At 37.2% G+C, this 27,396-nt stretch overlaps 4 protein-coding genes and 1 long non-coding RNA gene across 11 annotated transcripts in view; 1 reads left to right on the top strand and 4 right to left on the bottom strand.

The window, feature by feature from the left end:
* The window catches only part of zgc:113220, a gene marked incomplete in the record, with an annotated part of 51,551 nt that extends 36,343 nt beyond the window's left edge, over positions 1-15,208 (bottom strand). The window contains 3 exon segments of the mRNA NM_001430989.1: positions 6,585-6,606; positions 11,525-11,538; positions 15,163-15,208.
* Positions 1-27,396, bottom strand: part of si:dkey-4c15.14 — a 231,553-nt gene that overhangs the window by 5,786 nt on the left and 198,371 nt on the right. The window lies entirely within an intron of this gene.
* On the bottom strand, positions 1,844-15,208 carry LOC110437709 (uncharacterized). 4 transcript variants are annotated; one of them, XR_015521500.1, is made up of 6 exons: positions 15,167-15,208; positions 12,029-12,100; positions 9,927-10,295; positions 7,686-8,036; positions 2,952-3,668; positions 1,844-2,783 (listed from the first exon to the last, which is right to left on the bottom strand). XR_015521500.1 is itself a non-coding variant. In XM_087303516.1 (5 exons), exons 2-5 carry the CDS (start codon positions 12,081-12,083, stop codon positions 3,022-3,024), a joined length of 1,422 nt encoding a protein of 473 aa, XP_087159642.1. In that variant the 5' UTR covers positions 12,084-12,100; positions 15,167-15,208; the 3' UTR covers positions 1,844-3,021. The 4 variants fall into 4 exon arrangements, 2 of the variants coding, with proteins under 2 accessions (XP_087159642.1, XP_087159641.1); XR_015521499.1 differs by lacking the exon at positions 15,167-15,208 and having other exon boundaries at positions 12,029-12,202; XM_087303516.1 differs by having other exon boundaries at positions 1,844-3,668.
* Positions 1,845-7,912, top strand: LOC147838327 (uncharacterized). Its single transcript, XR_015521655.1, has 2 exons — positions 1,845-5,147; positions 5,378-7,912. It is a non-coding gene; the product is annotated as an uncharacterized LOC147838327 (long non-coding RNA).
* Positions 15,625-26,817, bottom strand: si:dkey-4c15.13. Of its 4 annotated transcripts, none has more exons than XM_087302281.1 (5): positions 26,610-26,817; positions 25,679-25,788; positions 22,747-23,097; positions 18,801-19,157; positions 15,641-16,387 (listed from the first exon to the last, which is right to left on the bottom strand). In XM_087302281.1, exons 1-5 carry the CDS (start codon positions 26,624-26,626, stop codon positions 15,795-15,797), a joined length of 1,428 nt encoding a protein of 475 aa, XP_087158407.1. In that variant the 5' UTR covers positions 26,627-26,817; the 3' UTR covers positions 15,641-15,794.

Raw genomic sequence — 27,396 nt, 5'->3', positions numbered from 1 at the left:
TTAAATTTCAATATTTCGTTGAAATCTAAATGCAATAAAAGCACATCAGCATCAAGGAAAAATCAGCCGCTCAAGACGTAATCTTCAAAATTATGAAAAAAATTGCAAATATATGACAGAAGATTGTGATTCAATACAATTAGTGAAGCATTAATTAAATCCTTACTTTCCAATGACCGAAAATTCACCCGCACAGTTAAGTAGTGGATGGCCTTAAACAAAAATATAATTTGTATATTTTTCGAGGATAAATATATATTTTTAAATGGATTTCGTTTAAGTTTGTCTCTTTGTTTAACCCCTTCAGACCCTGTGTCCATTACAATGGACATCACACGACATCCCATTTTTCTGAAATTGGGAACATAATTCAGGTCTGAAGGGGTTAAATACTTTTCTTGGTCAGTTATCTTCTAGATAAGATAGAAGAACGAATCACACTTGAGGTGAAGTGCTTCAAATCTGCTATGCTTCAACAACGCCAAATCACGAACTGGATTATCAAATAAAATAATAATCTAGCCTTAATTAAAGTGAAATATTCAGTTTCAGAGAAGCCTATATTAAACTGTTTTCCATGTTGCGCTTGTCAGTTACAAATAAATGAATTTAATCAAATAATTAGAATGAGCAGGACAGGTGTTTACAAAGTACACCACTGAACATGTTCCCACATTACCTTGGTGAACAAACTCGGTTGGAAGAGTGAGAAAACTCAGAAACTCATTGTGTGAATGGAGATGTCATCTTATTTATGCCAGTCTGTCAGATAAAATAGTTTTAAACACATTGAATGGTAACCATTCCATGCGAGGAGGCGGCGTAGCATCTGGATCTGATCTGTCTGATGAAAGAGACAGTTCCCCCGGCTCCAGTCTGATCTCATGAGAAAACGTAAGTATTTTACGTTATGCCAGTTTGTGGCTAATTCGTACGAATTCGTACGCATTCAGTCGTACGGAAATGTACGATTTTAAAAAGGAGGCGTGGCACCTAACCCCACCCCTAACCCCAACCGTCATTGGGGGATGAGCAAATCGTACTAAATTGTACAAATTAGATCGTACAAATTCATACGAATTAGCCACTAAATCAAAAAGTTACGAATTATCGTGAGATTGTGTTGCCCAGCTCATGTGCTTAACTCTCATTAGTTTTAGGCCATTAGGCAAGTGTCTCAATTATGTTTATGTTTTAAAGAGAGTTTACTCATTTTGAACCTTGTTCTAAACAACAGCTATCTAAATTGTCATTTTTAGCGTGCGGAAAAACCACCAGCAAAACTAAAGGCAATAGATTTCTTTACCTCTCCCACCATGCAAGTACATACACTTTTAAAAACACAAACGCACACCTTTATTTGTCATTCTTTCTTGCTTTGTCAATATATCGTAGAGCATACGGTTCAATAATAAATTTAAATTGTGTAACAAATAAATAAATAAGCGGCATTAAGTCCCGCCCTCTCTTGGTAGGTATGCACAGTGTGTACAGCCATACGGCTGCAGGCACCACTAGTTGGTACCCAGTTTTTTAAAGCATAAGTAAATCTTTGGGTTTTTTAAAGTGTACATGTTAAAAATAAAAGATTATTCTGTGTTTGGTTATTCAAAACTTCTTGTTGGAATTAAAGAGCGGCAGATATAATCGATGCAAAGGATGTGTACTGGTGTGGCTGTCTGGATTAATAGCATCCATGATTTACTGCCTGCAAACCAGTCTGTTGTGGTGAGGATAAACAACAGGATTCTACATCTGCAGCTGCAGAACGAAAGCTCAAAAGCGAATCTGCATGTTTTATTTCAAGTGTTTTGGAAAGAAACCCACAAAGAGAAGACAGAAATGAAATGATTATTGCGTTTATTGTTTATATCTTTCTACAAGCAAAAAAAAAAGTGATGATCATTTTGACCACATCGACACAGTTAACATCTCGCCACAGCCCTACTTACAGCTTATTTACAAACGACTGGAATTCTTTAGCATACAAAGGTTTAACTGCAAAATCTTCAGGACAGGGTTCCCACTTTAAACCAAATACGCATTATTTCCATGAACTTTATTAAGTGAAAAACAAGTCGCTGTTGTGCTTTGCATATTAGTATGGCTATTTTGAATTCCCTTCAATATTACTTCGAATGACTTAAATATGAGAGAATCACTATGAGAACAACAGTGAATAATATACTTTAAATTTTAATAAAAACAGAGGAACTTACAGTTTTTGTGGCTGGGAAGTGCTCCCGCTCCCATATCTGGTAGCTTGATGGTAGTTTTATAAACTGCTATTTAAAATCTAGTCTCTGACGTGATCATTTTGAAGGTAAAGTGTTATTCATCCATTCATTTTCCTTTGGCTTAGTCCTTTTATTCATCAGGGGTCGCCACAGCGGAATGAACCACCAACTATTCCTGCATATGTTTTACACATCCTCTCCAGCTGCAACCCAGTACTGGAAAACATCCATGCACTCTCATTCACACTCGTACACCACGGCCAATTTGGTTGATACAATGTTTGCACTGTGGAGGAAACACACATCAACACGAGGAGAACATGCAAACTCCACACTGAAATGCCAACTGACCCAGCAGAGACTCAAACCAGTGACCTTCCTGCTGTGAGGTGACAGTGCTAAATTTATATTATCCTGAAAGGTTTTGCTGTGTTTAACAGGTACAGATGACTGCCAGTTAATGTTTTGCTTAGTTAACAGCATCACTTTCACTTTCACTTATGAAAGAAATAAAAAGGAATAGACCAAGGGTGGACAAACTCGGTCCTGGAGGGTTGGTGTCCAGCGTAGTTTAGCTCCAGCACTAATCAAACACACCTGAACATGCTTATCAGTGTCTTTGAGATCTCTAGAAATCTATAAGCAGGTGTGTTTGATTAGAGTTGGAGCTAAACTGTGCAGGACACCGGCCCTCCACGACCGAGTTTGCCCAACCGTGGATTAGACTAACCATAACATGACCTGTGGAAACCTTTTCCGAAACCTTTCCAAACAAACAACATGACTACATCTTCTCCTTTTTATGAACTCTAAGATGGATCCTCAGCTCTGAGGCAGTGAGAAATGCTTTGCTGCACTGATCACACGTGTGTGGTCTCTCTCCAGAGTGGATCCTCATGTGCTTTTTAATATTGGATAATTGTGTAAAACCCTTCCCACACTGAGGACATGTGAACGATTTCTCTCCAGTGTGAGTCGTCTGGTGCTGCTTCAATTCTCCAGCTCTAACAAAAGTCTTCCCACACTCAAGGCACGCATGCTTTTTCACACCAAAGTGGATCTTTAGATGGTATCTTAAATTTGACCGATGGTTGAAACTCTTTTCACACAAATAACAAGAGAAAGGCTTCTCCTTGCTATGAACTCTGAGATGGTCCTTCAGCTCTGAAGCACTAACAAACGTTTTGCTGCACTGATCACACTTGTGTGGTTTCTCTCCAGTGTGGACCATCGTGTGATGCCTCAGATGTGAAGCACATATGAAACTCTTCTCACACAAAGTGCACGGATAAGGTTTCTCTCCGGTGTGAGTCCTCTCATGTATTTTTAGACTCGACTGCTGTGTAAGGCTCTTTCCACACCAAGAGCATAAATAACTTTTCTCCTTTTTATGAACTCTCCGAGGGACCTTCTCGTCCTTCACATCCAGGTCTGAAAAGTAAGACAAAAATAAGTGATACATCATTTAGAGAGTTGATTCACCATGAACATCATTAGAGGATTAGTTGCGATACACCTCTTCACACATTACAGCATTGAGCCTGTGCAGTTTACACTCCTCTTATTGTGCCGGTCTCTTGACATTACATGTGAGTGATGAATTAAACTGAAAATGTAACAAGTGAAAGCATTTAAATAACTCTGAATTAATTAATTATTAATAGATTATCCAGATGATCAATTCTTAAGTGTTTGATTCATAGATCGCATTTATAATTATTCATTATGATTTTACCTCAGCACATGTGTACTTTCATTTTCTACATATCACTCAAAGCGAGTTCAGCTGAGTGACATGTTTACATAATATTACAGTGAGAATTATTAGCCCGTTTTTTTTTTTTTCAATAATTCCCAAAAAATGTTTAACAAAAGGAAATTTTCACAGTGTGTCTGATATTATTTTTTCTTCTGGAGAAAGCCTTATTTGTTTTCTTTCGGTTAGAATAAGAGAAGTTTTAAGTTTTTTCAAAAACATTTTAAGGTCCGATAAGGGTAAACTGAGATTTGAACTTGTAGCCAAAGAGAAAATTGCAACAAACATTTTTTTTTTCCAAGGGGCTAATATCCAAAATATATAAAGTTCTATCTAACTCATGTACTTCTTCCTTTTGGAGTTTGAAGTGTGTGTGGGAAAAAGATTTAGGTCACGAAATTGAAGAAACAGATTGGTCTGTAATATGTAACAACTTGTATTCTGCATGTACTTCATTTGGTGTTCATGAGCTAAATTATGAATTCATTAACAGATTTTATCTTACACCTTTGCTTCTAAAAAAGAAGTATAGAAACTCCTCTGATCTTTGTTTTAACTGCAAAAAAAAAGGCAAAGGGACATTCCTTCACTGTTTCTGGAATTGTGACAAAATCATCTTGTTTTGGAAGAAAACACATCCTTTTCTACAAGGACTCTTTCAGATAAAATTCAGTTTTTCTCTGGAATTGTATTTGTTGTATGGTGGAGTAGAGAATGTGTTGGACCCCCACACCAAACATTTGTTTTTAATGTTGGTCTATCTATCAAAGAAATGTAAACGTTTATTGTGGTCATATCCTCAGACGCCCTCCTTTAAAATGTGGTTGTCTCAAGTATGTGCGTTATTTCCACTTGAGAAACTCACCTATGATATACATCAAAAGTCACATGACTTCTGGCAGCTACAGACACCTTTTTGGCATTACATCAACAATTTCTCTGGATTTTCTATTCTATGGTATGTATTTTTTGCTCCTAGCTTGACTGTATTACCTTGCTTACTTGTTTGTATATTTCGCCCTTTTATTATTTTTTACTTCCTCACTGTATGACCAAGACTGTATCTGTATGTGCTAATGTATCGAAATAACCGATGACAAAAAAAAAAAAAAAAAAAAAAAAAAAAAAAACATTTTAAGGTCAATATTATTCAAGTGGTGCTCGCTGCAGAGCCATTTGGGCGAGCTGAGCTCCAGCGAGGGGGAGCTTGAGCTTCATCTTTTTTGCACTTCTTCTACGAGTGATGTCACTGGGGGTAGGGTTAGGGGTGGGGTTGGTGTACGCATTAAAACAGCTTACAGGAGGCAGAGCGAGAGCTCATGTTCCCCCTCGCTGGAGCTCAGCTCTGCTCAAATGGCTCTGCAGCACCCTCTCAAATTATTAGCCCCTTTAAGCTATGTATTTTCCGACTGTCTACAGAACAAACCATTGTTATACAATAACTTGCCTAATTACCCTAACCTACCTAGTTAACCTAATTAAGCCTTTAAATGTCACTTTAAGCTGTATAGAAGTGTCTTGAAGAATATCTAGTAAAATATTACTTACTGTCATCATGGCAAAGATAAAATAAATCAGCTATTAGGAATGAGTTATTAAAACTATTATGCTTAGAAATGTGTTGAAAAAAAATCTCTCCGTTCAACAGAAATTGGGCAAGAATCCACAGGGGGGCTAATAATTCTGACTTCAACTGTATGTGTATTTGTCTGCTTAAACATGCACCCAAAACCCAGTGTGTCCACTTTTGCTCCTCTTTAAACCTCATCTATTTGTAAAATAGTGTGTATTCATCACCATAGAGCACATCTGACAGTCAAGCACCGCTACATGACCTGATTGATTTGAGGGTTGCATAGAAGGGGCAACGACCCCTGTAATGGAAAGGGAGGGAATCCCCTCATTTTTCTATTTATTTTAAAGTGTTTAAGCCTAAATAAAATGAAAGCATAGTTTCACATTATGCCCCCTCGTGGTTCGGCGGTATGGGTTTTGTATCCGCTTGTTAAGTGTGAAGTCACATGAAGCGCCTTTCGGGTCTAAGCTTGAGTCTTGAGTTAATACCATCTAAAATGTCTAAAGTGATTTTGCTATTTTTACGGTTAAATCTTTTAAAGTGATTCTTCTTTTATTCAAGATAGACTTTGTGTAGTAAGAATATAACTGGCTGAATGTAGATTATACCAGTTTTGATAAAGAAGACTGAGAGTACACTCAGCCTTTTATAAGAAACAGATTGTAGTTTAAGTGTGTGTGTTCTATTTGATTGTTGATCTGTTTCACAGGTCTGGAGTCAGCTCTAATCAGTCTAAAGGATGTCTGACGTTTATACTTAAGATATTGTTCAGAATATACGCACAAACCCCACGTGGAAATTTTCCAAGTCTATCTGTGTTTTAACCAATCAGGTTAGAACACCTGTATGTATGACGCAGTTAATGACGTTATGTGAGAGTATAATTGTTATTGATTGGTGATTGTAAGCAGAGCGGCCTAGGAACTCATTGCGAGTGTTGAAGCTGGCTTCTGCGGATGAAACTGCAAACTATCTTCAGTAAACTTGATTTATTTATTTAAATCTCTGACTCCGGCTCTTCTTCATCTACCAGACTGCTCATTCTTTGGGTTAAACTGTAAACTATCCCTACACTTTTTAGAAACATCCATGCAGGTGAGGCAAATTGGAGCTAAAAATCTGCAGAACACCGGCCCTCCAGGATCGAGTTTGAACACCCCCGATGAATATGATTCAATGAATTATGCTTAGCTATTAGTGACCCCACCAGAACAAAAAATTGGCTAAATGGTTTAAACATTGGTTCAAGTGAGCTCTTTAACTGTAGCATACTTTTATAATTAGCTAAAATTAAAATGACCGAGGATCTCTTTTATACATCGTTATAAGGAAACCCGACCCTGAACTATACTGTTTAGTGGAAACGTGGAATTAAGGTTCGTTCACACCCAGTCGGTTTTAGGTTGCGTTTTCCGCCGACGTTTAATGCCTCATGACTAAATAAAGGGCACGCCAACGTGCAAAACGACAGGTGTATATGAGTCACTTTAAAAGAAACGCTTCATGCTCGTTTTTTTGTTTCTCCACCAATCAGATCGGCACTTTTGGTCACATGCACGGAGCTGCAGAAGTTACAGTAAACAGCACTTAAAGGCGCTCAAGCAGAAAACTGTCAACTCGAGCACATATTGGGCATTTTCTTCAGAGGCGATACGAACGTGGAGCTGCTTGTTGCACTGGTGAACAATAATCATTTCTTCATCGCTACTTGACTCGAACCATCCAAGCTTGTTCAAATTGCCAGTAACCTTAACAACAAGTGTGTCAACTGTCTTCTTCTTTAGTGTTACAAGCGGGTGTCAGAAGCTTAAAGTTGTGTAGCGCCATCTAACATCAAGGAGTAATTTTGCATCCTCTTCTGCTCAATGCTAATAAAAATCGCTTGGATTTGAATACGGAAAAATGTCTTGAAAAACACTGACAATAAACACAAACGAAAAGCATCCCTTTGTGTACGAGCCTTTAGCCTTTGAGACTATATAGATCTTCTATAAACACAACCAGCTTATCACACTCTAAAACTGCATCATAAGACCACTTTAAAAATGTTAACTACACCACAATTATCCTAAATGATACAACCAGGACAGGCTGAATCTGTAGATGATCTACTCACTGTGAATGGTTTTCTTGTGTCTTCGTAGAGATGATGATAGTGTGAAACCCTTCCCACAAACATTGCAGTGGAACAGGTTCCCTCCGGTGTGAAGGCTCTCGTGTCTCAATAGGTATTTCAAATCCCTGAACCTCTTGTCGCAGTATGAACACTTGCAGGGTTTCTCTTCAAAGTGGATCTTCATGTGAAGCGTGAGATGATATCTGCGCACAAAGCTCATTCCACACTTACCGCAGATGAAACTTTCCGGGGTTCTTTTCATCACAACACTGTTTTCCGTCTTTGAGGGAGTTTTCTTTTTATTTCTGACACGACGTTTCTCCACATCTTCACGCTCCTCCACCATCCCTTCTGAAAAATACGGAAATAAATGACATTTTTAGAGGCTACATGCTAGGACACATATATTTCATAAAATAAGTGAAAATTGGTTGTTTTTGCGTTATTCCGAGCAAATTTGTTTTTCCGGTTTGAAAAGAGATTTGGAAGCTATGTCACGGCCATGAGATCCTTGTGTGTATTCCAGCGTGTAGACTATAAATGTTCGAAACAAGCTCGCTCTATTGTGAATAAGGTGCAACTTCATTACTATGCATGATAGCTTTGAAGAAAGTGTTTACCTGTTACAGTGTTCAGATGGCAGTGAGACGCCATGTTGTGTTGCCGATCGTATTTAAAACAAGTGAAAGTAGAAGAATTGTTTGGAGACAAGGGTGGTCAGTGTTGCATTTATAAATGTGCTGCAACAAAGGTTTTTGTTTTCAATTCCCTGCTATGAGAGCGCAGCTGGACCCACTTGTGTGGATTACAGTGGTCTGCTAACAAGCCACAGAAATACGTTTGTAAGACACATTTTTTACCCGAGAGCTTTTCGCATCTCGAAATAGTGAAATCTGGATTTGCTCCTCGTCTCCTTTTAAAAAAGACACGGCTCCAGTTGGTGTTGATTGTCCTGTCTTTATTTGGCAAGTAAGCGATCAGTGGTCTTTGTTTATGTTTATTCAGAGGCAAAGTATCAGCAGTACTCTTTCAGTTTTTAAAGACATACCTAAGTCAAAATTATTTTGTTACTAAGTTACTATTTTCTATGTTACTATTTTCGTTAATATCACAATATCATGGACTGAAAGATCCGCTGTAAACGCAGATCTCCGAATGTAAACACGTAAACACCGTTGTTACGGCTCAGTATCTGTGCCTGTTTGTTTGTATTTTTTTCTCTCTCCCTCCTTCTCTACCTATCATTTTCTTTAGGTCCGCCCAGCTCATCTACCTATTGGCCAAGCTAGATGCCAGTCATCGTTACCATTTGCGATGACATCATCATTGACCAATCACAAGCAGACTTCCCCACTTTAAAAGGAAGCCGGTGCAGTTGAAAGCTAGCTTGCTTTTTAGCTTGCTCACTGTTGTGTGTTTGCTATGTTGGTTGACTGTGTTTGCTGGATTATGTGATAGTTTCTTGTGCTATGTGTGTTATAATCATTTGTGCTGAAATCGATCTTTAAAAGTGTTCTAATTGTGTTTTCTCTCTGATTACCAGATATACGACATCCATGGGATTCGAGGAACAGGGTTGATGTCACGTGACCTACATGTTGCTACACATAGGAGATACCAATGTATTATACACACTAGTTTAGAAGTGTGCGCCACTCATTGTAAGTTTTGTTTACGTTTGTGTTTAGAAGTGTAGGTTAGATAGGGCGTGAAAACTTTTCTTTCTCTTTCTTTTATTAGATAGTATAGAGATTGTGGGTTCTAGTTAGGGTTGTGTTTTGTTATATTATTTTCTTTTCTTTGGCGGCACTTTTGATCCTCCTCCCCTTTATTACAACCATTTATTTTTTCGTGTTTTCTTTATTTTGTATATACTTTGTTTATCATTTATCCACTTTGTAAAATAAACACTTATTTTGGCATAATTTGGTTGTTTGCCTGCTCAATTGCCACCACCATTCATAAAAGGGTCATAATTTTTAAATGTTGCGTTAACCCTAGCGTTTCCATCTTAAATAACCGTAACAACCGTAATCAAACTATTACCGTCGTGTAGGATTTCCGCCGCATTTGGTGATAGGATAGTCTACACACACACGGCTTTCTGACACTACTTACTGAGTGCATCTATGTTGCCAAGAAATGCTGAGGCTTTTTTCTCTCATACATGCGGTGCGGTATCAAACATTCCATTGAAACTACAGTTCCCCACATCTCGTTGGGTTGCGTAGATCTACTTACTGTGAATGGTTTTTCTGTGTGTTCGTAGAGAGGATGACTGTGAGAAATTCTTCCCACAAGCAGTGCAGTGATACGGTTTCTCTCCGGTGTGAGTCCTCTCGTGCTTTGTCAGGTTTCCAGAATGACTGAATCTCATGTCGCAGTGCGAACACTTGTAAGGTTTCTCTCCAGTGTGGATCATCATGTGACGCCTGAGATCGGATTTCTGAGTGAAACTCTTTCCACACTGAATACAGGTGAAACTTACTACATCTGTACTTTTCGCATTCTTTTCATGTTCCGTATTTGAGTGAGTTTCAGTTTCACTTTTGACATGATGCTCCTCCTCATCTTCACTCAGTTCTTCACTCTCCTCCTTCACCATCACATCTGAAAATTAATTAAGTTACACTTTGAGAGGCATTTTTTTTTTGTTTGTCTTTTAGCAGGGCTCGAGTGTGTGCAAACTGCAAAATGTGTGCATGTGTGAATAAAAGGTTTTGTATCTATAATACAATATATATAGACTAGAGCAGTGTTTCTCAACTGGTGGGTCGCAACCCAAAAGTGGGTCGCGAGAACATTTTCAGTGGGTTGCGGAGTGTGCGGTGAAAAAAACAACAAAAGTTTAATTTAACTTATTTTGACTTTTATTTTGAAATGCGTGCACGACAACCGTACCATTTAACATGAAATTTTATTTAATTATAGCAACAAATATGTCAAAGCGCAAGTACGACCCTGAATATGTAAAGTGTGGATTTACATATATTGACGACAAAAAAGACTTAAATCCTCAGTGTGTCATAAGTAGCGAGGTGCTCTCACAAGAGCACGAAACCTTTTAAATTAAGACGACATTTAGAAACCAGACAACATGTTTTAATCAGGGTTCTTAAACCTTTTCCAACTTTAAATTCTAGCAATTTCAAGGTGCATTTTTATGATTTTTCAGCACCTAAGAACCACGGTTAATTACGTTTAAATATGTTATATGTACTTTTTCACATTTAAATCCATCGTGCTATTTTAAAAACCACAATATGACATTTTAACTTAAATTGTTGAATACTTTAGAGCAGGGGTCACCAATCTCGCTCCTGAAGGGCCGGTGTCCCTGCAGGTTTTAGCTCCAACCTCCTCAACACACCTGCCTGGGTGTTTCAAGTATACCTAGTAAGACCTTGATTAGCTTGTTCAGGTGTGTTTGATTAGGGTTGGAGCTAAAATCTGCAGGACACCGGCCCTCCAGGAACAAGTTTGGTGACCACTGCTTTAGAGCATAGATTTATTGGGATAGTTCACCCAAAAATTATTAAAAAAAAAAAAAAAAAGTCAGTTATTGGATGAAGTATGTTTTTAAGTTTGGTCTTTTTCTACCTCAAGTTGATATCTCAAGAAATGAGCTTACAGTCAGATTTTGTTTTGGGTGTAGTACCAAACTTTCATGGCCAGTCGTTCATGGTATGCGCATTGCTACTTTTTTTTTTTACAGTCATTGAATTGGCATTTCAGGTGCAAAGATGCATTCTGGGTACATGTCTCCTAAATACGTATAAGAGTGCCAAAACAATCTGAATTTGAATAGTGTTAATTCAAATTCTTAAAAACGTACACACCCAATATCTACAGCCTTTGAATTCAGAACCAAAAAAAAATCTGAAGTTTAAAATTATGTCTATAAAAATCTGACTTAAAAAATTAAGTTGTCTTAAATTTCAGATGTTCAATAATCAAGTTAAGAAATACAAATTCAAAACATTTCTAACAGGACATAATCAGTATTATTAGCTCCGTAAATACCCGCATGCTGTGAACATTTTGCAATGAAAACTGGTCGCACAACAACAATTTATGCACTCGCACATATGCTTCCAAATATATTTTGAGGTCACATAGATAAAATAGTGCGCATATGCAACCAAAACGGTCGCAATTTTGTCCTCTAGGGGGAGTCGAATCGAGATCGCGATTTTTTTTTTATTTATTTTTTTTATTAATTGTGCAGCTCTAACATGCTGTAGAGAAGATGGTCTTATAATGCACTTTGTGCTGCCTACTCAAACTTGCCAAGTCTGAACACTCGATGCTTCATTATTGAAGAGTAATGAATAAACACAAACCTATTAGTTCTTCAGTCTCTTCCTCTTTAATTCCGCAGGGTTCTGGATCACTCATCTTCTCGCTGTTTTGATCTGAAGACATCAATATAATTAATGAAAAAAGAACAGCTCTCAAGTAGATTGTTTCATTAGCTCCGATAAAGGCCCAGACTTTAAAAACGCATTAAAAACTTAGATCAGATCAGCTCATTTTATACAGAGTGTTTGCAGGATGAACTAATTACACTGTCCTTTTTTGTACATAGAAAATTACATAAGTATTCATAAAAACCCAGAAACTACATTGCTAATACATCTATATTGAATGGGGACATTCTAAAATGCTTAACATGGCTTAATATAACTAAACATCAACCAGAGAAACCCAAATTTCTTTCAAACTTAACTTGTAATTAACCCCAACTACTGTAAAAAGTAGGGATTCACAATATATCGGCGGCCAAATCGTTATTGCAACAGTCAAGTTTCCATGTGAAGTTGCTATATTAATTTGCTATGTGAAGAAAACAAAATTAATTTTTGGCATGCTGACTTATGTGAAATTGTAAATACAGGTCTACATAATCACCTTGCAATTTTGCTATTCAGTTCATAGGATCAGATCAAACTTTTATGAAGTTTATAAAAATTATTTATATTTATCGGCCTATATACATATATAGGCCGATATATATATATAAATGAGCAAACCATGCAAATGTCAACCTTGCCATGAAAAAATTAAGTTTTCACCGAAACAGAGAAACAGTTTCTACCTTTTTTTTGTGTGAGCAAGTATTTTACAGCACTTTAAAAATACTCCAAAATGCATCTGTCAGTGTTTTCAAACTATTATATTTCATTTACCAAAGTCACACAAGTGGCAATTTCACATCTGTCACATCCATAACGGAAAAATGTCACATCCATAATGAGGCTTTTCCCTTATAATTCCAAAAATGTTCAATAAAATAAATCCATGATTTTGTTCTATAGTGAGTCGATCTTTTGATTAGCATTAAATGTTTTTAGTTGTGTAGTTTCATTTACAGAATTGCTACAAAGCATGTTGTATACTGTAAACTCGTAAACTTTTTTTGTCACATCCGTAACGCATGTTTATTTTTCTCATTTAGACTATTAAAAATGTTTACAGATTAATATTTTTTTAGTTACATTAATTTTTGGTTAGTTGTTTTGGAAAAAAAAAACAGGTACTATTTTAATGTCACATCCATAACGTTGGAATTGCTCATATATATATATATATATATATATATATATATATATATATATATATATATATATATATATATATATATATATATATATATATATATATCTTATCGGTCATCGATATCAGCCCAAAAATCCATATCGGTGCATCCCTAGTTTAAAGAACGAGTCCCAATTCCATAGATAAAGTGAAAATCGTCACATTAAGCAGTTTCCCTCTGTTGAATTTTATTAAAAGGAATTTTAATTAAATTTTACAGGTGATTAACACTAACTTTGATTTTATGAACAGCCTTTTTAACATTTGGTTTCCAGTTAGTATTAATCACAAGTAAAGTTTGACAGAAATTTGGGTTTGCCTGGTCTGAGTTAAGGTACGTTAAGCTGTTTCCTTATAATGGACTTCTACATGGAGAGTGTTCCAGTGATATTGTTAAGCTTGATACACGAAAATAAAAGCTTGTTCTTTTAACAGCACAAAGTGTTTATGAGTATGAGCAATTCCGTGCAAATGACAACCTTGCTAAGAAAAAAATTGAGTTTTTTACCAAAATACAGAAACCGTTTCAGGGTTTTTTGAGAAAGCAAGTATTTGACAGTATTTTAGAAATACTTAAAATTCATCTGTCAGTGTTTTCAAACTTTTCTATTTGAATTACCAAAGTCACACAAGTGGCAATTTCACATCTGTCACATCCATAACGACACTTTTTCACCATAAATGTGAAAATATTAAATAAAATAAAACCAATCGTTTTTGTTTTATAGAGAGCCGACTCTTCTCCTTTTGATTATCTTTGTTTCTTTTGGGTTGTGCAGTTTAACTCACAGAATTCCAACAAAGTATGTTATATACTGTAAACCTGCAGTTTTTGTCACATCCATAATGCATGTTTATGTTCCAAACTTAAAGTACAAAACATGTTTACACATTAACATTTTTTCTGCTCTTTTAACTCTGTGCTCAGTTATTCTGGAAAATATAAACAAAAGTTTCAATATAATGTCAACATAAACTTTCTATGCAAATTTATGTGTTGAGGTTTTACTGCAAATGCCACATCCATAACGCTGGACTTGCTTGTATATTTTTTTAATAGAAATTTGATGGTCTCAGAATGTTAAGTTAAACCACATTAAGTTCTTATAATTGTCCTCAATGGAGATAAAACACATTGTTCACTTCATCCACTGAATCAGGGCTTGATCTTTTGCTAGTAGTTTGTGTTAATTACAAATAAAAATGTATAGATTTTTGGTGTGCTCCACTTGATGAGGTACCATGTTAAGCTTTTCCTTTTATAATGGACTTAAAACGCATAACCTGATAAGTTTCACTCACTAAAATTACAGCTCAATCCTCTGACGTCAGAAATTGTTTGTTGCGAGTAAAATTTGATAGAATTTTTTAGTTTTCCCGCTTGTTGTTACAATAAGCCACGTTAAGTTTTTCCTAATAGTATTACTTTATGTGATTAGGACTCGTCATTTTTACAGTATTTATGGTTATTACAAGTACAGTTGTCATTTGGGTTTCTCTGGTTGATGTTTAGGTACATTAAGCCACGTTAGGAATGTCCCATTAAATGTGATGAAACGGACAAAACAGAAAACTTTTAAAATATAATCAGAAACTAAAGTTTTCAGAGTCTAACGTCATATATCTGCCAAACTAACTACCCATTATATTCACTGATTATAATACACGATATTACTTGTTAAAAACGAACAATCAGAAAAACACAAACACTGAGCTAACATTGTCCTCTCAGAGCTCCTCTCCGCCTGCTGTATTGTTTTGGTCAGCAGACACACAGATAGAGGTGAACTCAATGCAGAAACTAGTCGCAGATTGTCGCTTTAATAAACTGTAAAGTGTGTTTTATTGTCGTGTAAACGCGAGAAAAAGCGTCAACGACTCACCTCAGCTCTGAAGACTCGACGCTGAATGAACGCGTCAGCGCTGACGTCATCACGGCGAGGCGGGAACAACTGATCGTCAAAAACGCACCAAATTAAAAATACCGTTGACAATCCAAAACAACTGCAAATGTAGACAAAAAGGCAGTTTATTTATTCATTTGTGAGGCGAAATACTCTTTATATTAATTAATAGCGTCAAACGTAATGTTGTATGGCAGAGATAAAACTTCTAAAACATGTCATTAACTCAGTAAACAAATGTTTATAACACAATAAAGGATTATATATATATATATATATATATATATATATATATATATATATATATATATATATATATATATATGCATAGTTTATTATATATATATATATATATATATATATATATATATATATATATATATATATATACATATATATATACTAAACTATGCAATTAAACAAGCAACAAACTAAAGTTTCTGGATTATTCCATGACTTGAAACTTCCATTTTATTTAAGAACATTCCTGACCTGTGGAAACCCTGTCCGAAACCTTTCCACACACACACACAACAGGACTACATCTTCTCTACTGTATGAACTCCAAGATGGATCCTCAGTTCTGTCAGTCAAAGTCAGAAAACAGTCAAAGACGCTTCGCTGCATTGATCAGAGTTTGTTGCTTCTCTCCAGAGTGGATCTTCATGTGCTTTTTAATATTGGATAATTGTGCGAAACCCTTCCCACACTCAGTACATGTGAACGGTTTCTCTCCAGTGTGAATCATCTTGTGCTGTTTCAGTTCTCCAGATCTGACAAAACTCTTCCCACACTCAAGGCACGCATGCTCCTTCACACCAAAGTGGATCTTCTGATGGTATTTTAAATGTGACCGATGGTTAAATCTCTTTCCACACAAATAACACGAGTAAGGCTTCTCCTTGGTGTGAATTCTAAGATGGTCCTTCAGATCTGAAGCATTGAAAAACATTTTGTCGCACTGATCACATTTGTGTGTCTTCTCTCCAGTGTGGATCAGCATGTGACGATTAAGATGTGATGAGCGAATGAAACTCCTCCCACACAAAGTACAGGTGAACGGTTTGTCTCCGCTGTGAATCTTCTCGTGTTGTTTTAAAACTGAATGCTGTGTAAAACTCTTCCCACACCAAAAGCATAAATAGGTTTTCTCCTTTGTTCGGACCTTCAGGGCTTCACTCTCGTCCTTCACAATCAGGTCTGCAAATTAAGACAAAAATAAGCGAAGGATGAACATCATTAAAGGATTAGCAGCCTAGTTTGATAACTACAGAACCACCTAATTAATAATAATAATTGCTTACATTTATATAACCCTTTTCTGAACTCTTAAAGCATGCAGCATACACCTGGATGATGCGATGGCAGCCATCTTGTGCCAGACCACACATCAGCTGATTGATGAAGAGGAGACAGAGTGATGAAGCCAATTTTGATATGGGGATGTTAGGAGGCCATGATGGACAAAGGCCAGTGGGCAGATTTGGCCAGGATGCCAGGGTTAAGGCTGATTTATACTTCTACGTCAAACACTGGCGTATGCTACGGCGCTGACGCATAGCCCTTCGCCGTGGCCGTCGGCGTCGCTGATGTGCACCTCTCAAAAATTGTAACTACAAGTCGCAATGAAGCGTAGCGCAAGCTCTGTGATTGGTCGGCTTGGTAGCGCTGACGAATCTGAGCGGGACCGAGAGCCGCGCAAATGGCGCGAGCTGGACGCGAGCCAAATGGAGCGATTGTTTACAAGTGTGGAGTCCCGTGAAGAAGCTCCGGATGGAAAGTTTTGTTTTGTGTTTACCTCATAGTTAAAGTTGTTGCACGTCCGCCGGTTCCTGCCTCAAAATGAGCGAGTTTGAGTCACTTGTACAACCAAGAAGTGTTCAGGAAAAGCAAAACAGCAGCGAAGAAATTCGACACAGAGGAACATTTACACCTCACTGCCAACTAGCGTTTCAGAAGTGTAATGCAGACCAACAGAGACAGCGCGCAGAAGTATAAATGCACAGCTGCGCGCGTTGCATGCGCCGTGAGTTACTCCGGTCACTTGACGCAGAAGTATAAACCAGGCTTTAAACCCCTACTCTTTTTCGAGGAACTTCCTAGGATTTTTAACGACCACAGAGGGTCATGATCTCGGTTTAACATCTCATCCAGATAACGAGCAGTATAGAGTCCCCTTCACTATACTGGGGTATTGGGACCCACACAGACCGCAGGTTCAGATGTGCATATCTGTAGGCATATAATAGTTCTTTTGTTTGTTTTTACATATTTGCATTACACCACCTGACAAAAGTCTTGCTGCCTGTCCAAGTTTTAGGACCAGCAAATAATAACTTGACTTCTAGTTAATCATTTGGTATCAGAAGTGTCTTATATGAAAGGCGAAGGCCTCTAGATTACGCTTATTTGAGCACAATAAAATATGATCATGGCCTGATTTTGAATGATGTCTTTAGGACAGTAAGGTCTGACTTTGCTTAGACGAAAGTCTGGTAACTGAACAGAAATAATGTCCAGTATAGAATATAAAGTCCTGCTGCAGTGGAGACAGAATGAATATTGTGTCTGACTCCATCATGAGCTTGGAGGACTGCATCCATACATTTCTGACATGACTCAAATCACTGATTAATAAAGTCATCTGGAGTGTTCTTGCAGTTCATCAAGAGTCTTTGTGTTCAACTTCAATGCCTCCTCCTTCATCTTACCCCAGACAAGCTCAATAATGTTCATGTCTGGAGACTGAGCTGGCCAATCCTGGAGCACCTTAATCTTCTTTGCTTTGAGGAGCTTTGATGTGGAGGCTGAAGTATGAGAAGGAGCTCTATCCTGCTGGAGAATTCACCCTCTCCTGTGGTTTGTAATGTAATGGGCAGCACAAATGTCTTGATACCTCAGGCTGCAGATCTCTCGCATGCCCCCATACTGAATGTAACCCCAAACCATGATTTCTCCTTCACCAAACTTGACTGATTTCTGTGAGAATCTTGGCTCTATGTGGGTTCCATTAGGTCTTCTGCCGTATTGGTGATCAGCCTTGTGACCATCTGCCTGCGATTCTGGATTGCCTTCATACATCTGTTTGCACCCGTGTTGACCATTGCTTGCCTGACATCCTCAATAAACCTGCATGTGGATCCGATCTCTGTTGTCAGTGTCACTCCCGTGGTGACAATTACAGAGGCATCAAGCTTTAAATAGGAATATTATCATTTATTTTTTACAAAATGCTAATTTTCAGATTTAATTCAATGAATTATGTTAGGCTAAGCTAATTTATAAAGGTATTAATGACCCAGCCAGAACAAGAAATCGGGTGAATCAAGGTTCGAGTCAACTGTTTTACTCTAGGAGACTTGTCAAATGAGCTTTTTTCAACAATAAAAAGTTGGAGTGCTCGTTTAAGAGCTAAAAAACCTTGTTAACAGGGAACCCGTCCATGAACTGAACCGCTCAGTGGAAACGAGGCATCTTATATACACATGGGATCTAGCTTGTCACACTCCAATGAAACCGCATCATATGACCACACTTTAAATTTGTTATCACCTGCACAATGATCCTAAATAATACTACATATAAGGGCTGGATCTTAAGATGATCGACTTACTGTGAATGTTTATTTTGTGTCTTCGCAGAGAGGATGACTTTGTGAAACTCTTCCCACAAACAGTGCAGTGACACAGGTTCTCTCCAATGTGAAGACTCTCGTGTATTTTTAGGTATCTGGAATCAACGAATCTCTTGTCGCAGTGCGAACACTTGTAGGGTTTCTCTCCAGAGTGGATCCTCATGTGAAGCTTGAGATGGTATTTGCGCTCGAAACTCTTTCCACACTTACTGCAGGCGAAACGTTTTGCGGCTGACCTTTTCATTGAGATAATATGCTCAGTCTTTGATTGAGTTTTGTTTTTTCTTTCGACATGAAGTTTCTCCCCATTTTCCCTCTCCTCCTTCACTATCACATCTGAAAAATAAGTGAATGAATTACATTTTAAGAAGTTAGTCATTAACCGTTTGCTAACAGCATCACTTTCCCTCCCTCATTCGTTGTTACCCAAATTTCCACCTCTCCATATGTCATCGTGATGCACGGTCACAATTAACAACTGTAAAACTCTTTCATCTATACTACTAAGCTCATATACTACACTGACTGGGTCAAATTAAATTGCATTACTTAAAACAGACTAAAATACAAATTTTCATTAACTAAAAGTAGACTAGATGTAATCAGTGCTCGTTGACTAAAACTAGACGAAAGTATATTTGGACTAATATAAGAATAAAATTCTCAGGCTTTAAGTTGACTACAGTTAATAAAAACTTCAATCTCAGCTTCACTGACAGCTAGTCTGAAATAAACACGTGCAAAAATAATCATACGTCGTTTGTCAAACTGAAGATACTCCAACAAATGGAGCAGTCTTAAATCGTTTTAACCTAAGTAGTGGACAGGTTTATTTTAGCTACTACAGGAATGAGAAAACTAATATAAAACACAAGAGTAAGCTATTTCGAGTTGTGTTGTGCATGATATACAAGCTTAAATATAATTAAACTCGACAAAATAGACTGACGGAGATGTATTGTGTTGTATTTTGAAGCTATAATGTTAATGTGAACACATGGAATTTTAACCTCTGCATAAAAATATGACGTTCAATAAACTGCATTTCGGTCCTTTCACTGCAGAGAAATCCCAGTAAGAGCTGAGAGATATGACACAATGCATGAACATGCATTTAAGATATACTCGGCAGTGTCTGTTGCCTCAAATTACAAACATATCCAGAGAAATTTCATATTAACCCCACAAATCAACTAAAGACAACATTAAACATCTTATGTCTCTTTGGGGTGGTGTTAAGTACATTTTTAATCTGTGTATCCAGCATTTTGCATTTAGAAAAGCTGTAAACCAACAATCAAATCTTACCTTAAAGATCTCCTTATCAATACCCCAACTACTAGATCTTTAAAGGGCCATGAAACCCCCTCGTTTCAGCAGGGTGTTTTCACACCTCTTCTTTGAAAAAAGTCAGAAAAGTGGGCGTGTCCAGCTCTGTTTAGGGGGGAGTGTCGGAGGAACTAAAGTGGGAGGGTGTGGGAGTGTCGATTTGGGCACGCGCGAGTTTCAGAGTCAAAATACACACACATACACACATACACACACACACACACACACACACACACACACACACACACACACACACACACACACACACATACAGGAGAATGTGATGGTGTTTAACCTACATGGACATCTGTAGTCGAATTATTAGCCAAATTATTAAATGGTGGACTTTAACTGCAGTTTGGCTCTTTCATTCAGGGAATTCATTCATGCCCCTCGCGACACACGAGATATTTGATTCGAGGAACTGCTCTAAATGTGTATTTTTCATGCAATGTTTTATACCGCACAGCGAATGAGAGAAAAAAACCCTCCGCATTTCCCAGAAACTTAGATGCACACGGCAGGTAGCGTCAGAAAGCCGCGCGTGTTATTCCGGTCACTAAATGCGGTAAAAACCCTACACGAGGTTAAAGTTTGGTTGTGGTGCTAACGTGTTTACACTCTGTGCAATAGTTTGTTAGATACGAACAAACTGAATAAACAAAGAGCACTGGTCGCTCACTTACCAAATCTGTAGAGACAGGACAATCACCAGCAACTAGAGCCGCGTCTTTATAAAGAGAATACTACAAGCAAATCCAGATTTCAGCGTTTGCAGATGAGAACAGCTCTCAGGTAAACAATAATCCACCTTAGACACGTAAATTATTGTTGTCGCGCGTCGCGTACACTGTAATCCACACGTGAGTCTGAGCTCTCACAGAGAGAAAATGAAAACGAAACTTAACTGCAGCAAACTATAAAAGCAACACTTCACGCTTGTTTTGCCAACACAACGTGGCGTCTCTGTCCTGAAAACACGGTGACAGTAATGAATATTAATGAAGCTGCACAATAGAGCGCGCTGATTGGTTTGACCCAAGCCTTACTCATGCATTAATGCAACACACTGTAAGACGTAATAAGACTCACTCTGGCACAGACGCCCAGTCTGCATGCTGGAATACACGCTATTATGTCATGACCGTGACGCAGCTTCAAAAATTCGTTTCAAACAGGAAGTACGAATTTGCTTAAAATAACGCAAAAACAACCAATTTACACTTTTTAGTGAAATATAGGTGTCCTAATAGTGTTTTTAGCAGTGTGTGACACATATACGACTGTCAACAGCTCAAAAAATGTGTTTTGGTGTTTCGTGACCCTTTAATATCTGCTGAAAGGGCTTTTTTATTTGTTCCTTGATCCCATTTTTAAAAATAAGGTTGACAGAGCTTATTCAGTCACTACCCCTCATCTATTGACCTTAGATTGCCGCTTTGCATAGTCCTTTACTATTTTTAAATCATGGTTGAAAATATATTCTTTATTTTTAGCATTTTAATTTGTTAGAATATTTACTCAATTCCATGCCTGTTCAATAAAGGTCAGGCGAGAGTTTTCTTCAATGTCAATGCAATATTAGTAGTTCATTGGATACAAATAATTTCGATTCACAGAATTCTGGCATGCTTAATGCAGGAATTACATTCAGGAGGTGCACAATAATTTCCTTTTTCTGACGCCAGGTTTTATAGGCAGCTGATATTAACACCCATACATACTTCCTCTTTTTCTATGAAATCTCTGCAAAACGCTAAAGCATAAGACTTCTGTGTTCAGTTTCAACCCATCTCTGCTCACAGGAAGTTTAGCTGCAGAGCTCAAGTTAGTTTTAGACAATCAGGCCTTTGCATTTCAATCAGCTTCATCTACTTCTGCATGAATGCTTCATTAGTATGCAAAACATATCACACTCAAGAGTAGAAGTTTGGTTAATCACCTTAAGCAATAGAAATACTTTAATGAAATTTAATGAAAAGAAAAACAGACAAAAATAATTAAAAATGTATTCCTTTCTCCAACAAATTGTATTATCTTTGGTATTTAATTGGTTGTCTTGTTCTAGTTAATTTCTACTCTGATAAGCACTTTGTATAGCTTTGATGTGGCTGAAGTTCTATATAAATACATTTGTTTACAATATTTCAGCTCTTTGGAATTGGACTGTGAGTCGTGAGGTTCAGGTATAACACTTTCTCACTTAATTTTCCTTTTTTTTGGAAACGCATGTGGCATGGCAAGAAACATTCTTAACGTTTGACATACATAGTTATTAGGAAACCTGACCCTGAACTGTACTCCTCAGTGGAAATCAGACATTTTATGGCCCATTTCAAAGCGTACGTTTGCAAAGGGTAGCCAAAAAGTGGTAAGATACGGTTTGCTTTTTGGTACATTTTGACAGTGGAAACGGCCATAAAAGCATACCGAAACGTACCACTCAGTGGAAAACAGGCCATAATAAAAACACAAGCCTCTTATCAAAATCTAACATGAAACCGCATCACATGACCTCTTTAAATGTGTTATCAACTCCACAATTATCCTAAATATTATGAGCTGGAAAGGTTGAATCCTAATATGATCTACTTACTGTGAATGGTTTTTGTGTGCGTTCGTAAAGAAGATGACTGTGTGAAACTCTTCCCACAATCAGTGCAGTGATACGGTTTCTCTCCAGTGTGAATCCTCTGGTGTATTTTCAGGTGTTGTGCACGACTGAATCTCTTGTCGCAGTGTGAACACTGGTAGGGTTTCTCTCCAGTGTGGCTCCTCAAGTGAATATTGAGACAGTGCTTGCGCCCAAAACTCTTTCCACACTGAGTGCAGGTCAAACCTTTCACAGCTGTTTCTTCAGTTTCTGATTGAGTTTCTTCTTCACTCTTGACATGATGTTTCTCTTCATGTTCACTCAGTACTTCACATTCCTCCTTCACCATCACGTCTGAAAATTAAACAAATAAAAAACATTTTCAGAGGCTAGTTTTTTAAGAGATTAGCAGTCTGCAGGGCTGAAATGTGCTAGCGTAGGAGATGAGAGTCAATGAGTTTGCACATTGGAAAGAAAGGACAACGACATACTGCACAGTTCTATCATGTCTGCTAAAAGTTACAGTCAGTCATTTATTAGTTGTTATATATTGTTTTTTGTTTATATATATATATATATATATATATATATATATATATATATATATATATATATATATATATTTATATATATATATATATATATATTAGGGTTGGGCGACGTCGACCAATTTGGCCACGTACGATGTCTAATGTGAAACATCGCGATGGATGATGGCATTGTCGTCATAGGCAGCAGTGAATTAATTATGAATAATTAATTCATTCATTCATAACGAATTGATTATTTGTAGCCTACCGTTTTAACTACCTGACCCACATGGTCTTGGTTTTACCCATAAACATAAATATATACATAAATGAATAAAGATAAGTTACACACATAATAAACACCTGTCAATCACTTTTCTGCGAGACTCGTGAATAGGCGTACATAGGTATGTACAGAGTGAACTGTGTTGTTATAATGGCGTCGACTAATTTGGTTGGTAAAAGAGGTGCACGACCAACAGGAACCAGCCAACAGTTTCTGAGGTGTTCGCTAAACTTACTACAAGTGTAAAAGCAGTCCACTGACCTACTGACAGATTACAATTAGCTAAATAACACTGGGAAAAAGACTCATGTTTGGAGACATGTCCTGTGGTCTGATGGAGCTAAGATTAAACTGTTTGGCCATAATGAGCAGTGTTACATTTAGAGGACGAAGGGGAAAGCGCACAAGCCTAGGAACACCATCCCAACTGTGAAGTATGGGGGCGGCAGCATCATGTTGGGGGGCTGTTTTGCTGCAGGAGGGACTGGTCCACTTCACAGCATAGATGGCATCATGAAGACAGAACATTATGGAAAAATACTGAAGCAACATCTCAAGACATCAGCCAGGAAATTACAACTTGGCCACAAATGAGTCTTCCAAACAGACCATGACCTTACGCATTCTGCCAAATTAGTTCAAATGTGCTTTAAAGACAACAGAGAGAATGTTTTGGAGTGGCCATCACAAAGCCCTGACCTCAATCCTATAGAAAATTTGTGGGCAGAGTTGAAAAAGCTTGTGCGAGCAAGACAGCCTACAAATCTGACTCTGTTACACCGATTCTGTCAGGAGGAATGGGAAAAAATTTCATCAAACTATTGTGAGAAGCTTGTGGAAGGGGACCCAAAATATGACCAAAGTTATACGGTTCAAATGCAAAGCTAAAAAAAATACCAAGGAAATGTGTGTCAATTTTTGACTGTCTAGAAATTAATAAAAATTTCTCTCATTATTCTGGCATTTAGCAAATGTAAATTATTTAGGTAATCTTAACGGACCTAAAATAGTAAACGTTTAGTATGATTTACCATCAGACATTATTTTAAAAAGTGGTTATGCTCCTTTTTTAGAGAGTATGTACACTTCTGGTTTTAACTGTATGTACACACAGCGGTACCTTGCTATAACGCAGAGTTTTTTCATGCAACTTGACATGCTTTTTTCTACAGGGCACAATGTCCTAAATGGCCAGTAAACCATTGTCAATCAATCTCCTTCGTGTCGTGTCTCCTGTACAGTACAGATGTATTCAGCTTGCCAAATTTACTTAAATCTTTGATCGCCAGCAGTGTTACTCTGAAGTGCTGTACCGTATGTTTTGCAACTGTTCCCCCTGCTAACCATCGCACAAAAAGTTGAACTTCTCGACATGCTAAAGAAAAGTAGTTATGCGGATGCAGCACGACATTACGGAATAAGTGAATAAAGATTAAATGACAAGGTTCGTTTGAGCTCGGGTCAACCATGGCTCGTTATTATATGTATATATTATTACGGTGTAATGTCTCAGTTGTGTATTTAAAAATGGCGTTTTTTTGTTTTCAATCCCCTGGCTTGTTTACGCTTCTCTGTAACCAATAGCGTTCAGCTGCGAGTCTAGCTCCGCCTTTTGGTACCCTTTTGTTGTGCTAGGTACCCAAAAGTGGTACAGTACGGTTTGCTTTTTGGTACCTTTTGACAGTGGAAACGGACATAAAAGCGTACCAAACCGTACCACTACGTGGAAACGGGCCATAATAGTATTCAGGTATTAAAGTCGTACAATCACATGATGTAGATTGAAAATTTAGAATGCAATACATTGCATTGATATCTAATTGAAGATATAATAATCATAAACTGTGAGACCATTGTAGTATTGATATTAATAATATTTAGAAACTATTTTTATTTTATAGCTTTATTGTTGTCACATCTGTCATGTACTATAATTGCATCTGTGTCTTTAAGACGGGAAACAGGTGGCATGATGGGAAGTTTTGTAATGTTACGGAGTTCATACACACAAGAGAAGTAAAGAGTGGTGGTAAAATGTTAACCTGCAACAAAGTTACAAACTTTAACAACTTCGCTTTTGTTCAGCCTCAATATTGAAGAGTAATGAATAAACACAAACCTATTAGTTCTTCAGTGTCTTCCTGTTTAATTCTGCAGGGTTCTGGATCACTCATCTTCTCACTGTCCTTCAATAAACTCTGTCTTTGTCTTTCACTGATGACGGCAGAGCTTCAGGAGAACAAACAGAAAAATCTGAGTATTTACACTGATTGATGGAATAAATCCCTATTGATAGTTATATTAATTGGGCTGAAAGTTGGTTTTATATTCATACATTTTCATTTAAAATATAATTTCAGAAAAGTATTATTTGGTTATTTTAAATGGGGAAATCATATCAGCAGTCAATGACTATCAAAGTACAACATTGTTCGGTAAATTAAGTGGTTTATGTTGTTTTGAAGACGCGCTTAAATGCGATTTCATCCCCAATATCCAATGTAGCATGGTAAACAATATAGGTATGTTAAATAAGGGAATGAGTGAATATTAAACCAGCTTTACCTCACTGTTATCTTTTAGATAATACAATGTTTATGTGATTTGCTCAAGTCTGTACAAACCAATAAATGCAATTCAATGAGGCAATTTGGAAATCTGAAGACATCTTTATAATGAATAAAGTAAAAAAGAGCAACTATAGACATTTAATAAATATCAGGTAATAATAATTATTTATATTAATATTAATAATATATATATATATATATATATATATATATATATATATATATATATATATATATATATATATATATTACACCGATGAACATTATCAACATTGAATAAAGAATTCAGGATCAGGAGGTGAGCTCACTTTATAATAAGTTTTTGCAGGTTTAACCACTCTAGTTTACCATAATTTTTTGCATAACAATCTATATATAGTTTGAATTCCTACTGCAAATATAGGCATTAATCAGAATTACATAGCATATATTGCGATATTATTATCCCAAGCGAAAACAACCGAACACTAACAGAAATACCCAAACACTGAGCTCATATTGTCCTCCCAGAGCTCCTCTCCGCCTGCTGTATTGTTTTGGTCAGCAGACACACAGATAGAGGTGAACTCAATGCAGAAACAAGTCGCAGATTGTCGCTTTAATAAACTGTAAAGTGTGTTTTATTGTTGTGTAAACACGAGAAAAAGCGTCAACGACTCACCTCAGCTCTGAAGACTCGACGCTGAATGAACGCGTCAGTGCTGGCGTCATCACGGCAAGGCGGGAACAACGGGGTATCGCCAAAAACACGCCAAATACTGCTGACAAGCCAAAACATTTGCTAATATATTAAATAAACCCCCTTCCCAACTCCGTCCTTTATGGATCCACATTCCCCACAGCACGACTATAAATAAAATTGGCAAATTACCTAATATTGGGAAATGTAAGTAGCCTATTGTTGTTTTCATGGTCATATTATATATCAATACATAGTTTTGAAATTTATAAAATTGTGCAAGAATAATCATTTACTCATTTTCTTTTCGGCTTAGTCCCTTTATTAATCAGTGGTCGCCACAGCGAAATGAACCGCTAACTTACCCACGCGAACAAGGGAAAAACATGCAGACTCCATACAGAAATGTCAACTGACCCAGCCAGGGCTCGAACCAGCAACCTTCTTGCTGTGAGGCGATTGTGCTACCTACTGCGCCACCATGCTGCCCAAACATTCACTTATCAATTACTGTGGCATAGATTTTATCCAGCTGATAACCCAGCTCTGCAAACAACTCATACTCATGTCTGTCATCAAAATTTATGA

Source organism: Danio rerio, chromosome 22 (assembly GCF_052040795.2).
Source record: "Danio rerio strain M-AB ecotype USA chromosome 22, GRCz13ab, whole genome shotgun sequence".
Classification (NCBI taxonomy): Eukaryota; Metazoa; Chordata; class Actinopteri; order Cypriniformes; family Danionidae; genus Danio; species Danio rerio.
This window is presented reverse-complemented; position numbering and strand designations above follow the sequence as displayed.

Coding starts and splice junctions, on each gene's coding strand:
- si:dkey-4c15.13 (XM_087302281.1), bottom strand. Junction 19,158..22,746: donor GCACACAAAAACCATTCACA/GTAAGTAGATCA, acceptor CTTATTTTTCAG/ATGTGATAGTGAAGGAGGAG. Junction 16,388..18,800: donor ACACAAAATAAACATTCACA/GTAAGTCGATCA, acceptor CTTAATTTGCAG/ACCTGATTGTGAAGGACGAG.
- LOC110437709 (XM_087303515.1), bottom strand. CDS start 12,110: ATGTCTTCAGATCAAAACAGCGAGAAGATGAGTGATCCAGAACCCTGC. Junction 8,037..9,926: donor ACACAGAAAAACCATTCACA/GTAAGTAGATCT, acceptor CGTATTTTTCAG/AAGGGATGGTGGAGGAGCGT. Junction 3,669..7,685: donor ACACAAGAAAACCATTCACA/GTGAGTAGATCA, acceptor CTTACTTTTCAG/ACCTGGATGTGAAGGACGAG.